Consider the following 17503-nt stretch of genomic DNA (forward strand, 5'->3'; position numbering starts at 1 on the left):
GTGTTGAACGCGTGCGAATATTAACGTAAAATCACAAACTTTGGAAGGCTATAACTTTCAAAATAATGGTTTCCGCACAACAATTCAAACAGTTTCGAAATCAGCGTTGAAAAACACGTCTTAAAAAAAAATTCAAAATTCGTGAGGGGCGTGGTAAAGTGTATTTTTTTGTTCCAAAACATTCTGGACAAGCCGAAAAATGTCAAACAATTTAGAAAGTGGCAACGGACTTGTAAGTAATAAAAATTAATAATATATTTGTTTGATACTGTTCACGTACTTTGGTATGAGTTTCAATTCTTTCGAAAGTATTCGACATTTTGGACAGTGGACTATATACTAGAATGACTAGATCAAAATCACATTGCGTTTTAGAAATATCCTTGGCATGATGAAAATTGGCAATCAATTTAGAAAGTGGCGATAGACATCTAAGTAATAAAAAATAATAATAGGTTTGAAGCTTTTCATAATTGAAATTAATAAAAACATATTTGAGAAACAAGTTAAGCCAAGAAAACCTTTCCTGGTCTTTTAATAATTTCAATAGAAAAAGATATTTCTGAATCTTTAGATTATGATGATATCGTAAGTAATATTTTAAGAATATGTATTAATTTTATGTCTAATGTAATCAATATTTTTTTTGTTTTTATTGTTCTTTCTGTTATATTGATTACATTTTAAAATTATTTTATAATAATTATTAAAATATAGTATAATACCTATTATGTATAAATTGATGATTGATGTTTGATAAAATTGATTTATTAAGTACCTACCTAGTTAGTTTGGATAATATGTAATCTAGTTTCCGAGTGGAGTAAAGAGAAATTTTTTTTGTGTACCTATAGCATTCAGAAAACAACACATAGACTGTTATTTATTTGCCCGGGGCCCCGCAAATCCTAGCGCCGTCCCTGCGTATTTTGGTATGAGCGGTAATTTTTTCGAAAGCTTTAGACGAATTAGCGAGTCGACTAGACGGGATCACATTGCAAATTGGGTATATCCTGAAAAGACGAAAAATGTCAAACAATTTAGAAAGTGCCGTCGGACTTGTAATAAAAAATAATAATACACATATATTGTATGATGCCGCTCACGTACTTTGGTATGAGTGGCAATTCTACCGAAAGTATTCGACATTTGCGACAGTGGACTAGACGAGATCAAAATCACATTGCATATTAGAAATATCATGGACAAGACTTAAAATTTCATACAATTTAGTAAGTGGCAACGGTAAGGGTCTATTATTATAGGATGCATAGCTCTCCACGTATCTGACGTCTGTTAGTCGACTGACTATATAGATCTGATTACATATTATTCAAATTCTCCTAGACAAGATGAAAATTGTTATACCAATTTAAAAGTGGTGACGGAGCTGTATAATATGTTTAAATGTAAATCATCAAGTATTCAAGTTAATGTCTTTTATTGTTAAATTTGTGGTTTTTGCTGAAATACTTTGTCATCTTCTGGTGAAGAATGGTTTATGCCTCTTTTATTTTATCGGATGTGTTTGGGAACCCTGCACTGTTTATCAAATTTTTTTTTGGAATGTATGTGCGGACCGTTATCAATCATTGGTTGATGACAATATTTACCATATAGTTGCCGTTGCTAATTCTACATTGCAATAAGTATTTTCAATTCAATATTACAATAATATTTTGAAAATGAATAATGTTAAACAAATTGAACAGGTTAAATCTATTGTATTGGAAGGTTATGGAGGTTACGATAAAATAAAAGTTAGTATAATTTGCTTATATTAATAGTTTGGGTAGGTTATTACTTATTATACCTACTTATAATTATATAATATAGATACATTTGTATAACCCATACTAATTTTCATAGGTAATTACTAGGGATGTGTCAGTTCTTAAAAAATTATTGACTCCATTTTACGTCCGTTTTTAAAATATTTCACTTTGGTTCTAGATACTATTTCTTCTTAAAAAATCTCAATATGAAGAATAGTAATTAATTAGTATACTGTTTAATACTATCAACTATAAAGAATTTATATTGTTATTAATTGATCCAGAACAATCATTATTAATTAATATTTACATATTTAATGTACAACATTAAACATTACTATATACAGCATTCATTTCATTAAAAATTTAGAAATAAATTATAAATATTTAATAATAAGTCATAAGTAATAATTAATTTATCACAGTATCAACAAACAGTGTGAACCAAGAAAAAAAAGAACTGGTACTGATTTTAATTTGTAGAAGAACTGATGGAAACGGAACCTATCCATCCCAAGTAATAAGTAATAACTTATATCAATTATCTATTACAATTTATTTGGTGTGTATTATCCACTTAGAATCATATACTCATAATATTTTGGTTATTATTCAAGTTTATATTAAAAAACTCATAGAATTATGTAAAATAATATAAAATTGATCCGAAAAATTATTTATATATTTTAATTGGAATTTATTTTAGATAAAATGTTGGCCACTTGAACTTTTAGGATCAACAAGTGTATGTGTTAATGTTCAATTATGCGGTGTCAACTTTAGTGATATTTATACTCGACAAGGTTTTCTACGCCAATTAAAAACCCCTCGCGTGCTTGGAGCTGAATGTTATGGCACAATAGAAACTATTGGTGATGAAGTGAAAAATTTTAAAGTAATGTAATTCATTAAGTAATTAATTGCTACATGTTGTTGTTTTTTTATAATTATTATTGATTTGAAGTAATGTCACATGACTCCTCTTTCTATCATCTCATCTAGTCTAATAAATATAAATACATCTATAAATGTATCTACCTTTTTTTCTCTATTGAATATATTCATGTGGGTTGTAAATATAGATATTTTAACATTGAAAAAAATGTATGTTAATAATACTTATCATTGTTTAAATAATAATATGTTTGACTTAAATCAATCCAAAACAAACATGAAATAATAATACCCTGCAACTTTATTTTAATCGATTAATTTCTCTGGCATTTTATACAGTATGGAGACCGAGTAGTATGTTATGTTTGGACAGGAGGACTATTTAGAGAAAAAGTCATAGTGCCAGAAAAAAATTGTTTTTTAGTTCCGGAGAGTGTTAGTGGTCAAGATGCAGTTGCTCTACCAGCCAATTATTTGACTGCATACTTGAGTATTTTTACCATGGGCAATATACAACCTGGAGATACTGTTCTTATACATTCAATTGCTGGTATTATGGATTTTAAAAATGTCTATATGCATAATATATTCATATAAAAAAATAATACTTAATTTAATTTTGTCATGAAGAAATTTTAATTTATTTTATTTTATAGGAGGTGTTGGATGTGCTGCTACTCAATTGGCTAATACTGTAAAGGATATAGTTATAGTTGGAACCGCTTCCGCCTCCAAACATGAACAATTAAAAAAAAGCGGAATTTCTCACGTGTTAGATCATAAAAACTATGAGACATTGGCTAAAAATGTATCACCACAGGGTTATGATTTAATTATAGACAGTATTGGTGGACCTAATATTGAGATTAGTCAAACATTACTTAAGCCTTGTGGCCGTTTAGTCATCATTGGTAGGTTACAGTAATCAACATAATATAAATAATATGAATTTTATATTTGGTAACTATTGTGGTACAACTGGTACAAATAGCTTACTGTGGCCTGATTGGTTGGAGAATAGAATATATTCTGTGTTGTAAGTTTACATGGCTAACAGCAGTAAGAAATTGTAATCATAATTGAAAACTGGTCTCTGATATTTATTATCAATCAAAAATAAGTAGTTATTGTATACTGTATGGAATATAAACTTATAAATATGTTTACCTAATAAGTATTAATAAGGTATTTGTATCACTTATATTGGATAGCAATTTTTATTTTTTTTTTAGGTGGAAGTTGTTATATTAATGGACAAACATTAAACATTGTAAGATCACTATCCATGAAATGGCAAACAAAAAATTTGGTCCCTCAAACAATGATAGAACAAAATGTCACTGTTTGTGGTCTTCATTTGGGTATGCTATTTGATTCTAACCCAAAGAAAATTCATTATATCATGGAAGAATTGTTCAAAATGTTGAAGAATAAATTAATAAAACCGATTATTCATGAAATTTTACCTTTTGATGATGTTAGTAAGAAAAATACAAATCTATTCATTAAGAGGATGCCAGCACACTATTTATTTTCTCTCTCTCTCTCTCTGGCCCACGCTTAATTTAGACAAAACACATTTACGCAGAATCATTTTTTCTATGTTTTTAATTAATCTTTGAGTAAAATCATCCATTAAAAAAAAGATAAAGAATAATATTTTTGTGTGAGTGATATATCAACATTATATTTTATTGTTATTTGATTTTGTAAACGACTTTCAAAATAAACAAAAATATGTTGTAAATTTAAATTATGATTATGATGATTAAATAGTTTAGAAACAATATTCAGACAAATAAATATGTCATTCACTCAAAATTCTCTAGCTTTTTTTTATCAAGTGTGATTCTAATCTAAGATTACTTAAAAACATAGAAAAAGTGATTCAGTGTAAATGCGTTTTGTCTATGTTGAGTGTGAGCCAGAGAGAGAAAACAAATTTACTTTGACATCCTCTTAATCATTACATATTATCAGACTTATAAATTATATTTAAGAAGATATGACACCCACATGTGTTGTCTCCGTTTTACAAGTGCATAACATACTAATTTTTTAAGTTCAGAATATCATTTTTAGCTTTAGTTTAGAATTTAGAGTGAATTGACTTCTTATAATATTTAAACATTTAAAGTTAAGATTGTTATCTAGCCAATCTCATAAGCTTCTTCATAGGCCAATTCATTCTAAATTCTATACTAACAGAGCTGAATGTGATCTGAGCTTAAAATTTCTATGTTACTCAATTGTAAAACGGAGACAAAACATTTGGGTATCACATCCTTTTAAGGGTAGAATGCTTGTGATTTACATTTGATATTATTTTATTAGGTACTTAGTGCATATTGTAGACCATAATTTGTTTTATATGATGTAGAAGCAGTTTTATTAGATTTTATTTTTTTTGTTCAGGTATTTTTATTTATAAATACATTTTTTGTTTAATAATTTCTATCAATTTTTTTTTAGTTTACTTCATATTTTCTAAATTTAAAACCAATTCATCCTAACTTTCATAATATCACTATAGTCAATAGTCATATACTGTTCTATGCTATAGTGCATACATAATAGTTTGATAGTTACTATCGACCTGTTCACATAATGATACCCTGTGATACCAATTATCAATTATCTATTGTAGATCATTTTTCTTAAAATCTAAATTTTAACAAACTTTTTGAAATAATTTAATTTTATAATATAAAAAAAAAAATAAAAAAAAAAAGCTAGTATAAAAAAATGTAATAGGTTTAATCATTAAAAATTAACAGTTATTTTTATATTAATAATCAGTTATTATTATTTAAAAAAAGAGTAAAAGTAAAATTGTGCTAAGTGATACTATGAGTTATACTTAAAAATAAAATTTAATTTTACAATCATGTTTAATGATTTTGTGATTTGTGTTTATTACATATTTATACGATTTTATCATTAAATTGCTTAAGGTAATTGGAGCTCAAACAATATTGGCAGAAAGAATGAATTTTGGGAAAGTCTTATTAAAATTTAACTAATAGAAAAAGAAAGATTTACAATTTTGTTTGGTGCTGTAATTGTCATCAGTGGGTGTTTGCAGGGGTGTTTTCTCTCCTCAATGTGTGCCTGCTTATATTTTGTATTACATGTACTTTTTTCATCACATACTTATTGTGCTCTATAGATTGTATATTTTTTGTGGAAAGAAAATCTTTTAAAAATGTTTTTGTTGTGGATTATTTATTGTTGATCTAACTATTTATGTGAATAATCCATATTGTAATTTGAAGATTGGATTACATATTTAAAAATAAAATATTTTTATTGAAATTTTAAATTAATTAATAAATTTCTTAATTTTATTTGGATAATTTATATAATACATATATTTTTTTATAAAATGTAAAACACAATACTGAATCATATTTTATATATTTATAATTTATTTATTTTTGTACATGATACATAATATTATAATGTTTGTATGTTAATGAAAGTTACCTTTTTTAGTTGCTTTTGTATAAATTTGTATCGTAAGTAGTATACAATGAATTATATTGTAGTACCCAATGTCATAATATACATGATATATATATATTTTTTTTTATACCTAAATGTAATGTGATTAAATTATAAAGTGTTTAATGTAATCTACCAAACTTGTGTTGAGTTTATTAAGAAAATTTAAAATGTATTTCTCATGTGTGCATTTAAATTTTATATTTATATTACCTATTCATATATATTGTTGTTATTATTAAAATATATATTTACATAACTGGCAATGTTTTTTGCAATAAAAATATGATTTATTGATAATATTTCTTGTCCCTGGTTGATGGCAACAGCAACCCTGTTGGGTGAAGTGCATTAACAATAATTTTTCTAATTTATATAATATATACTATACCAATCAGTGGCGTAACTAAGAGGGATCAGAGGGTGCGGTCGCACCCGGGCCCGTTCGTATAGGGGCCCAAAGAATTGTTTTCTTTTTTTGACAATGACGGTGACGGTGGCCACCGCAGAAAGAAGTTTTTCTAAACTCAAAATAATTAAAAACTATCTTCGAAGTACGATGTCTCAAATTCGTCTGTCAAGTTTGGCAATAATATCAATAGAAAAGAAATTAATACATCAGATATTATTTCTACTTTGGCAAATAAGAAGTCCAGAAGAATGTTTTAAGTTTTGAGTTAATTGTTATTTGTTACAACTGCTATAACTGTTTACTAATTTTTTTTGTATGTGTATAATATGAAGTATTAAATTAATATCTTTTATTAAAAAAAAATTTTTTTAGTTATTTTAGTAAGGTGATTACACTCCCCCGGATCTTCTTAATATATATACCTGGACGATGGGGGGCCCGTTGAAAATCTCGCTCCCGGGCCCAAATTTTGAAGTTACGCCACTGATACCAATATATATTACATAGAAATTTGGTGATATACAGATGGAAGGATTTGGTAGAAGCAGCAAAAGACCTTAATAGCCTGTAACAGCTTTTAAAAAAAAATTAAAAAATTAAAATAGAAATTCAAAAATAACTCACTGACTAAACATGAAATCTCGAAAACTTTCTTGACCTATGAAGCTGGAATTTTGCAAGTAGGTTTTATATTTTATATAGGTAGGAGATGTCAGGTAAGAACGGTTTTTTTTAAAGTCAACGCTTATAATATAATGTAAGCAGTAAGCATTAGAAAACTATTGTCAAGATAATAATTAATATTTATAGTTTTGTATGGTTGAGGTTGTTTTGGATTTTAGTTGATATGATCATATGGAGATGGACAGTGCTGAATTGATTTTAAGGGCTTTTAAAGTGGTTTAACCAATGCATTATCATCAAAAAAAAAGATAACATTCAATATAGATTATTAAATCTAAACAGATACTAATACCTATCAATTAAGTTATATGCCATAATTAGGGCCGAGAATTATATGCACTAAAAATGTACGAAATGTGCACTGATTTTCATTAAAATATGAACTTAAAATATTCATAAATAATATGTGAACGAAAATGTATTTTAATTAAATTTATTTAGTTTAAAAATGTAAATAATTAATATGGAACAAAATAATGTATTAAATGCCTAGTTGATTATTTTGAATTTTATTTCGTATGATGTATTCAATTGAATTTTGCATTTTGAACATTCACTCATCTAAATAAAAACTCATGAACAAAAATCAATCAAAACAAATTTAGTATATTTTTATAATGCAATATTTCAAATGGAGAGTTACAGTTAACCACTAAATACTTGGATAAATTTCCAAATATGCAACATTTAATTTTGCATACCAACACACATTAGGTCAAGATTCAAATTTGTGTCTTGCCTAGAGCTAATTTTTAATTTAATAAATACAAATATGCAAATGCATACAATTCCGGGCCTTAGTCATAAGCATAACTTATAATAGTAATACTTATGTAGGACAGCGGTTCACAACCCATGGGCCCTGACCAATGTGGTATTGGACTGCCGGGCTGCGGACACTGGTTAAGGGTCTGAAAAATGTTATTGGTATATCAACATCGAGATTTTTATACGTCTATATTTCTTCTACTGTCTCATTTGTGCGTGTTTATATTATATAATACCTGTATATTAGATAAGCGACCCTCTCGACCTAACCAATAATATTATAATTTTGCTTTATTATTATAAATTAATTTTATTATTATTATGTCTATTAAAATTTAAAAATAAAATTATATTTAAAAAATTACGAAAATGTCTTTAAAATCTGGAAAATTCCGTATATTGTAACTTTTAGCTCTTCCGTCAAAAAAAGATTGCCGACCCCTGTTATTGGTGATCTGCACAATTAAAAAGGGAACTGCTGATGTAGGACGTAGGAACCTACAGTTAGCATACCTACCGGCTACTACCCCTATTCACCTATTCACTAATATACTACCTATATAGGGCGTAACACGTTTCCACCAGAAGTAGACCTTTCCCTTTTCCACCAATACCTACCCGTTTACACCAAAAGCGTATCTTCCCCTTTTCCACCAATATCCGTTACCATCAAATGAGATCTACCAATAATTAAACCACAGTTAATTTACCAAAATAATTTGTTTACTATGCTTATATTAAAATCTTTAATACAGTAATAAGTTTATAAAAAATACTAATGCTGGATTGAAAAAATGATATATTAGTGTATTTACTTATGTATATATTGTATCTACTTATATATATATATATAATTGGTTGATATTATTTTTTTTAATCGTAGAATATATTAGTATACAATTGTTTTTGTAAAAACGTGGTAAATAATTTTATTTGGTGGAAACGGATATTGGTGGAAAAGGGAAAGGTACACTTTGGTGGAAATGGGCATCGCCCCCTATATATATATAGGTATGTATGATTTTTACTAAGTTTTATACTTTTTTTTTTTTTAGAAAAGCGAATATTTACTATCTGTTAACGGAAAAAAAAATACAATAAGTAATAAGTATACAACGAGTTTTATACCTAACTTTAGAATTTCAATACCGATTATACAATTTTTTTTACCATTTAAAATTTTCAACTCAAACGGGTAGGTATTAATTTTCTCGAAGTCTTTAACCAAAACAAATCATACATTTGAGATGAATAAAATAAATCATAAAAATACATATTATAAACAAGAAAAAGCTGTTTCGTCTTAAAATCAATATGTGCAGTATTCTTCAATAAGGCAATAATTGAGAATCTAAAAATATAAGCGTACCTATTTTAATTTTAAATTAAGCAAAAACATTTTAAATTTTTAACTTATTTGTAAGGTAGCTATGTAATTTTAAAACATTTTAATCGAATACGAAAGCACTTTAAGGTAGGTACTTTTAAATGAAGTATGAAACACATAACCATCAATGAGATAAGATAAAAAGTTAAAAACAAAAAACTACAATTATCTAAAAATTAATTATTAAGTAGGTATACTACTTATACTTTAAACTAAGAGAAATAAAAAATAAGAATACAATTTACCTATATAGGTTTAAACTACTTAACCTATTTTCTATATTATTATGTTTTATTTTTCAAACAACCATCTTTTTTTTTCTTATTTTTATTTTTATTAAAATGTAAAACAAAATAATCTATATTATAATTCGTAATTTTGATTATATTAGGTACGTGTAGCAAGCACGTATCCAGGATCAATATTCGGGGGGGGGGGAAATATTTTAAGTCCGTTTTCCGACAAGATTGCGATAACACTATTACAAATATATAACTACTTTAAAAATTTCTTGGTGGTGGGGGGGGGGGGGCGTTGAACCCCTAAATCCTCACCTGTATACGGGCCTGAAATATAGATTAAATTTTATATTATTATAAATCGCAATTCCGGAGGCATTTTAGCGGATGAGAAGAGTTAATGGAAATAGAAAGCGGGTAGTGGGGAGATATTTCATTTCCATTTTTTTCTAAATGTTAGACATTATAATTAGATATTATAATTTAAATCGACGACGTTTGTATCTAATGAAGGAAAAGTCTTAAAGTCATAACTATATAGACTAGGTATTGAGTAAATCCTTGCTAATTCTTCATCTTCGGTTCACAAATGAATTCCCTATTGTGTATGCATTATGCATTGGTATTTATTCCTCTTTGAAAATTCCTGTTGACATTAATAATTACAGCAGCATATTTCATCGTTTTAATACTTAAATTTTAACTCCTCCTGTATAGTCGTGTATTATTGTATTGTTTTTAAATAAAATTCTTTTATCCCATCTGTTACAAAAATTGAATAATAAGCTTAAGTTATAAAAGATAATAAAACAGAAGAGGTCTGCCATTGTAGGTAGGTACTTCAACTTGAATATAAATTTAAGATTATAATCCTAGTATTAATAATTATTGGCATAGTACAAAAATATATAAATGCATAATAGTTATACCTTATAAGTAATAAGGATCATATCTAGCTGACGTGATACTTTTTTTTTTTTAAATATAATTGGATAAGCAGGTCAAGACACCATTGCCTTTTTAGTCTTTTGTTGGGGATTTCCTGAAATAGTTGCAGATGATAGTTGGACGATTAAGGCGTTGGGATGACGATGATTAGCTTGTTATTGAATCGCTTATTGTGGAGTTTGGCTAATTCGGCAACAGTGGGTAAATTTAAGTCGGTTATTATTGGGGACATAGTGTGAAGCTTTAGAGATGACACGAATAAGGACTTTGGATTGAAATCATATTGTATACGGTTAGTGTTAGATACTTTGGCTGAACTCCACTACTGTAAACCGCGTAGGACCAAATGGATGTGAGTAGTAGAGTTATAGTTTATATAGCAGTAATTTAGTAAGTGGTTTATTATTTTATTAAAAAAAAAAAATACATTTTATTATAGTACCTATAATATTATTATTAGACTTTTGTTAAAGTTAATAACATATGCAGTTGATGCTTAATCAATAAAAAAAAAGTATTAATAGGCATGATGATTCATGAATTAATGTAAATAATATAGGTACATATAGGTACTGTAGTTTTTTTCTTTGTAAAACTTATATATTAGTAAACATAGTAACTGCAGAAATAGTTGATAGTAATAAAATAACTAATAAGTGTTGTTTTTATGTAGGTATTTTGTTTTATATTTATCACGGTATAGAAGATAAGTTCTATACTGTGTGGCGTGTATTTATTAAAATTTATATTATTTATAGAGATAAGTAAAAAAAAAAGCCTTACGTAAATGTTTAATCCATATAAATTTATGGCACACTGGTGATTTGAGAAAGTACTATAATTACTGTCGTATAATAATAATATCCCGGAAATGAGAAAGCTGACTCTATAGCCTATGAAGCCACCACATCTCCTTCCTCCAAAAAGATAAACACACTAACCTCATCCGAAAATTTCAACATTATACATCATAAATTAATGGAAGAATGGCAAAAATTCTGGTCTAACCTACCCCTCTCTAACAAACTGAGAAACGTAAAATTATCTATTAAAAAATTAAAATATCCTCCCAACACCAAACGAAGAGTTGAAGTAAATATTACTCGAGCTAAAATAGGCCACTCACATTTAACTCATGCTTATCGCATAAGAAAAGAACCAGCCCCAGTATGCGATACGTGCAATGAGACACTAACACTAGAACATATCATCATAAATTGCACCAAATACACGGAAGCCCGGCAAGATCCTCAAAAACCCCATCTCACTCCATCAAGCACTCAATGAAGACAATACGGACGCAATCAATGTATTCTTCCATAGTATAAACATAAGTCATAAATTGTAAACACATATAAATACTTGTAATAATTATAATGTTCACTTATTTATATTAATTTAATGCAGGCTTAATACCTTTGATGTCGAAGCCTTAATAAATTTATATAAAAAATAATAATAATAATATCCTTTAGATCCTCTAGATTGTTCTAGATTGTACTGTATAATTAGATTCAAGAATTGCCTAATTGAAATATTTAATTAAAAATATCAATATCTATATGGCTATATATAATATTATGTACTTCATATGTGTTCTATATATTATACATCTTTATAATTTGTTGGCCTGTGTTTAATACATCAAATGCTCGTACTCATTAGTTTTTTCTCGGTAATTTTCTCCTTGTTTGATGTACAATATGTCAATATCATATTATTATGAATAAATATGATGTCATCATACTCTAATATAAATATGTAATGATCACAATTCGATATTGATCATATTATTGTGTTATGCGCTCATTGCGCTCTACATAACATCACTTTCTAACCTATAATTTAATCGAATTTTTAAATTTTTCAAATTATCAATCGTATGGGTTATTTTTAAAATTATTGTGGAAATAATCTTCATCATATGTGCGCGTTAATTACAAATTAAAAACACACCATTATAATAATACATCAATACTAATTACTATTAACAGTATTACTTATACCTATAGGCCATCATAAGTACCTATATGGCTATATAAAATTATATGTGGTTTACAATTTATATGAAAACTAATTGCTGCTTTTAAATTAAATTTTATAATTTTAAATACCTATGAAAAAACAGTTTCTTGTCAAACGATTTAAAATCAAAAATTATAATTTACTAATATCTTATATAATTATACAAATAACGTTCACATGTTGAATCTGTTTTGTTTGAATGAGTCACGATGCTAATTTCGATTGTTTATAAGAAGTGTTTATATAGTTAATTACCTGTTACCTTATAAATATTATTATAATAAATAGGTGCGAAACTATTAAATCGAGTTCTGTTCTACCACACACACATATATATGTATATAATCAAACAATACGGATTTCTGGTATTTATAAAATTTGTTTCTGATCTTTATATTATTGTATAACCTGTAGTTATACCTATACAATAGTCGAATACAAATTAATTATTTTGTTGAAAGTTTATCTCCACAATTCATGATAAATATGTATTATTTACATCACATTAAATATATATTATATTTATGTGCATGAGTGACAATAATTAAATAGTAATTATAATATATTAGATAATTGGTGTCAAATGTGTCGGATACCCAGCTGGCCAGCTATTCTTTACAAATTAAAAATATGAAAACATTTTAATTTACCATGATATGACTTAGGTACCTATGGACATCATATTATAGAATGCATTCCTTACTTTAATTTGGGAGTTATGGGGCTTGCAGGATTCTGAAGTCTTAGCACTTAATTTTACTGTCATTCATGAATCATGACGTTGACGAGTACAGCATCATCAGCTCCTTTAAAAATTTAAAATAATGTTAATCAACTATATAAGATGACAGGCGATAGACGTCATAGCCTCATAGGACTCTACGAAGTTATAGCATTTTAAATGTTATTCACGGTGTTAACAAACAGGTGCCTATATACATTATAGTCCGTACTTCTCTCGAGATAATTGCCGATAATTAATGTCATATACCCATATAAAATCATACAAAACATTTCAAAATAAATTTGTTTTACGTACAAAAAATGACTAAGCGTATTGACTATACAAAAAAGATAATTCGATGCCATTCAAATGATGACAATAATTTGTTGAAGTACCTACCGTGAGAAATGGATATTATTGATATTAAAAGATACCTAATACAAACAATAATTATTGTTGTTTTTTTTCCATACAAATAATATAAGTTGTATGTTAATATCAAAATAAAACAAGTTAGGAAATAAGCTCACTCTGCGAACGTGCTAATAAGTCCCCTGCAGAGTTTCTATAAAATTTAAACAGCATTTGGTAGTTCTAATATTTTGGCTAGTATACGAATCTATGTTAAAAACGTGTAGGTACAATAATAATAAGTACCTACCTAGTTATCTAAATAACAACAATCGTTGGTATTTAAATATCTTAGTTAAAATAATCGTAATTCGTTATTAGGCATGTAGGAACACTAATTACGGACAGCAAATAAATATCTTATTAATATCAACTGCAATAAATCGTATACCTATGTATTGGTAACTAATATAAAGACGGACGGGCAAACGGAGTAAACGTAATAAGTAAGTTTCGAAACCTTAAAACGATTAGTATTTGAGTTTTCCCTTACTAAAATGTGTATTTTGAGTTAACAGTTTCGCCGGTAAGTGGTGAGAGTTGTATGAAGTATGCCTGTCTCCCCCCTTGAATTTTAACCCTATGATATTACAGTTGCGTTCTTACACTTATGTGGGAACTAGGAAGCCAGGAAGGGAGTTCCTAAGTGAAAGAACACGCGCTTACACAATGATACATAATAATTTACCTACCTATATCGTTTGAAGTGAGTTTTTCACCGAATCGTTACTGCTTAATATTGTTTATCTGGCTGCACGCGCAAATTATGGAAGACATTTAGGTAGAATAGTACTTCAGAAATACTATTTTTTATTACATTGTATACAGTATGTATTAATATATGTCTTGTAGTAAAAATTTGATTTATTTTAATAATATTCTTAATAGTCTTAGGTTTTATCTATTCATGGCTATATAATAATATGCAATTTATATATAAATATAGTCTACTGTTATTTGTCGGTTATTCTACTCATGACATAATATATTATTTTAGATGTAGCTGTGCTCCGGCAATTTCATCGTATATTATGGGCTCATATATTATATTATGATTTTGTATTTCTATTTTGATTTCGTATGGATTTCCTGCATAATATTCAATAGGTATAACCTACAACAAACATGCAGCATGCATGAGATGCTGCAGAAAGTAAGACTTATTTGTATATCTGCTCAAAGTTATGATACTATACCACACCTAGATGTAAATTATAAAGCTATATTGCCATATTGGTCGGGTAATTTTTTTTTATCGATTAAAATTTAAAATGTTGACTTTTCGTGTACCCACCTGTTATATCCAGTTTAGCTTTTAAGTCGGACGAATTGAGAAATGTTTTTCGTAGCAGACATTATATCAATAAATAGGTAATAATGTATATATACATAGTTAGATAAATATTTGATAATTTCTAAGTACCTGCTTATAGTACCTACTTAATTTTGATCATTGTGCCATTAAATATATTATTATTATAGTACTCAACAAATAACAATACACTTGTGCACGATACAATCGTGAATCGATTTGGACCGTGGTGACAACACATTTTCCTTAGTATAATATAATATACTTATAAACAGTCCGACATCGGCACATCACACACCACTGATCGCACTAACTACATAATTTATGGGTAGTCCATGACATCAGTATATTATTTTAAAACCATGACCCACCTGACAACTATTATACTTATACACACGGTACAATAAAGTGTATGCGGTGTACACACATTTTTGTGTACCTACCTGTATATATATATATGATATATCCCATGCACCGACGTACTACGCGAATAATAAACATTACATGACACGATTAACAATGCGTACCTATTATCATAGTTCATGATTATAATTCACAGCAGCATACCACACTGTGATCCAAAAAATATCAAAATAATTTATCCACCGCATATTATGTATATGATTACAATAAGTATAGGTGGGTCGTGGGTACGTAGAAGTGTTGCAATAACTGTATAATAGTATAAGTGTATTGTATGTAGGTACATATAGTATGCAATTTTTCAATAAAAATAAACGCGAGGTTAATTTTTTTCTTCTTTTTTTTCACAACATAATCAACTATCAAATATTACGTATTGCCATCACTTATATTCTCGGGTTTTATTTTTTTCGCAAGTGGAAGAAAATGTTAGGATTATATTTTAAAGAATGTTTAAATTGTAGGTACTGCATAGTATCTACTATCTATATTATGCACTGGGTCGAAAACGGACCAAGTATACCTATAAGTAGGTACATGATGACAACATTCACCTGCAGCCATGATCTCAGCCGTCGACCGTCTTCTTTTTTCCGACTTTCATAAAATATAACGAGAGTATTACACTATAGCACTGTGCCAAAACTATATATGAAAAAGAGTTGAGTGATGCTCTGTGGGAGGGGGCGAGGGCGTGGTAAAAAATTATTGAATACGATGCATACCCAGTTTATTTACTAAATAGTTTTTTTTTTAATTTCTATTATCTACGGTAGATATATCCGAAATATAGTTAAGAAATTACTAAGAAGTAAAGCAAGCAATTAATAGAAAGTAATGGCGGTACTCATACTTATCTTAGAAGTAGATACAAACTATATATTTTGGAAATACATTTTATCATTGGGTACCTATCTAATTGAATTTTTCTTTTCATTGTACTATTATGATCAATACGATTTTATATTTTTTAAATACAATTAAAAACAATTTATGCTAGTATCCAAAGTCTATACTAATTAATAACTTGTTATTTTTAGGTGGTATGTATCTGAAACACAATTTCGAAGGAATCAGCATTTTTTAAATATAATTTATTGCAGGGCACCATTATTTATACGTTTAAAGTATAAAAACTCTTAACTCTCGTTACTACTGCTAACAATTTCGGGGTTACTTTGATTTTGTGATGTAACTTTGAAAGGTTGCATCCAAAAACCGCAAACTTTTGATTTTGACCCGAAAAAGGTCGATAGACAAAAACTTTTAGACGCACACTTTTCGGTCCTTATATAACAAAACACCCCAAACTTATAGTGATTAAAACCGCACACTATTTTTAGTGCTAACTAACGGATTAGATAAGATAAGATTATAACTTATAAGATATACTGCAATATTCATGATAACACGTTTTAAGACTTAAGTCACCACTGGTTATTATTTTATTAGTCGGTCTTGTCTCTTGTGTATACAGTATACACTATACATATACAGTGCTTAGTGCTTACCTATATTATAGGCTATAGGTATTTACTGGTTTTTTTCAGTTTTATTAAATTATTAAAATATTGTTAATTAGACATAATAATGGATTTTAAAATAATTGAAAGTAACAAAGGGGGCAAGTGCTTAATACCCGACAATTTTAAATGCAGGCAATTTAGAGTGTGTAGTAATAGTGGAAATGTGGTTTGGCGGAGTTTTAATAAAAATTGTACGTCCACGGTTACAACATGCAGTCAAATGAACAATCTACTAAAACTAAAATCACACATAAACATGAATAAGTGGAGACATTGAAAATTAAGATCCAAGAGGTACGTAATGAATGTAAAAACGATCTTTTGAAGTTTTTAAAAAATGCCTCTAATCTAGGTAAGTATAACATTTTTGGGGTCGAAATTAAAAATGTGCCATTTTTTGATACAACAATTTTAAAAATTGTGGGATTTTAACCCATTAAATGTATGCGGTTTTAACCTACCAAAAATATG

The 17503-nt window shown here is 27.8% G+C and overlaps 1 protein-coding gene across 1 annotated transcript; it reads left to right on the forward strand.

Annotated features, from left to right (window-relative positions):
- The first annotated feature begins 1566 nt into the window (after positions 1–1566).
- Positions 1567–6439, forward strand: LOC107169756 (NADPH-dependent quinone oxidoreductase VAT1-like). The gene is made up of 6 exons (XM_089221780.1): positions 1567–1760; positions 2482–2670; positions 3009–3219; positions 3326–3580; positions 3902–4146; positions 5624–6439. Exons 1-6 carry the CDS (start codon positions 1686–1688, stop codon positions 5690–5692), a joined length of 1044 nt encoding a protein of 347 aa, XP_089077906.1. The 5' UTR covers positions 1567–1685; the 3' UTR covers positions 5693–6439.
- Positions 6440–17503: the final 11064 nt, after the last annotated feature.

The sequence above is a fragment of the Diuraphis noxia genome, unplaced genomic scaffold, assembly GCF_037042655.1.
Source record: "Diuraphis noxia isolate RWA-SAM2 unplaced genomic scaffold, SU_Dnox_SAM2 contig0003, whole genome shotgun sequence".
In the NCBI taxonomy this organism is placed as follows: Eukaryota; Metazoa; Arthropoda; class Insecta; order Hemiptera; family Aphididae; genus Diuraphis; species Diuraphis noxia.

What these genes read in the sequence shown, in the direction of transcription:
- LOC107169756 (XM_089221780.1), top strand. Translation starts at nt 1,686, where the DNA reads ATGAATAATGTTAAACAAATTGAACAGGTTAAATCTATTGTATTGGAA. An exon ending in ATGAAGTGAAAAATTTTAAA is followed by an intron (nt 2,671 to 3,008) that starts GTAATGTAATTC and finishes CATTTTATACAG; the next exon opens with TATGGAGACCGAGTAGTATG. An exon ending in TCTTATACATTCAATTGCTG is followed by an intron (nt 3,220 to 3,325) that starts GTATTATGGATT and finishes TTTATTTTATAG; the next exon opens with GAGGTGTTGGATGTGCTGCT.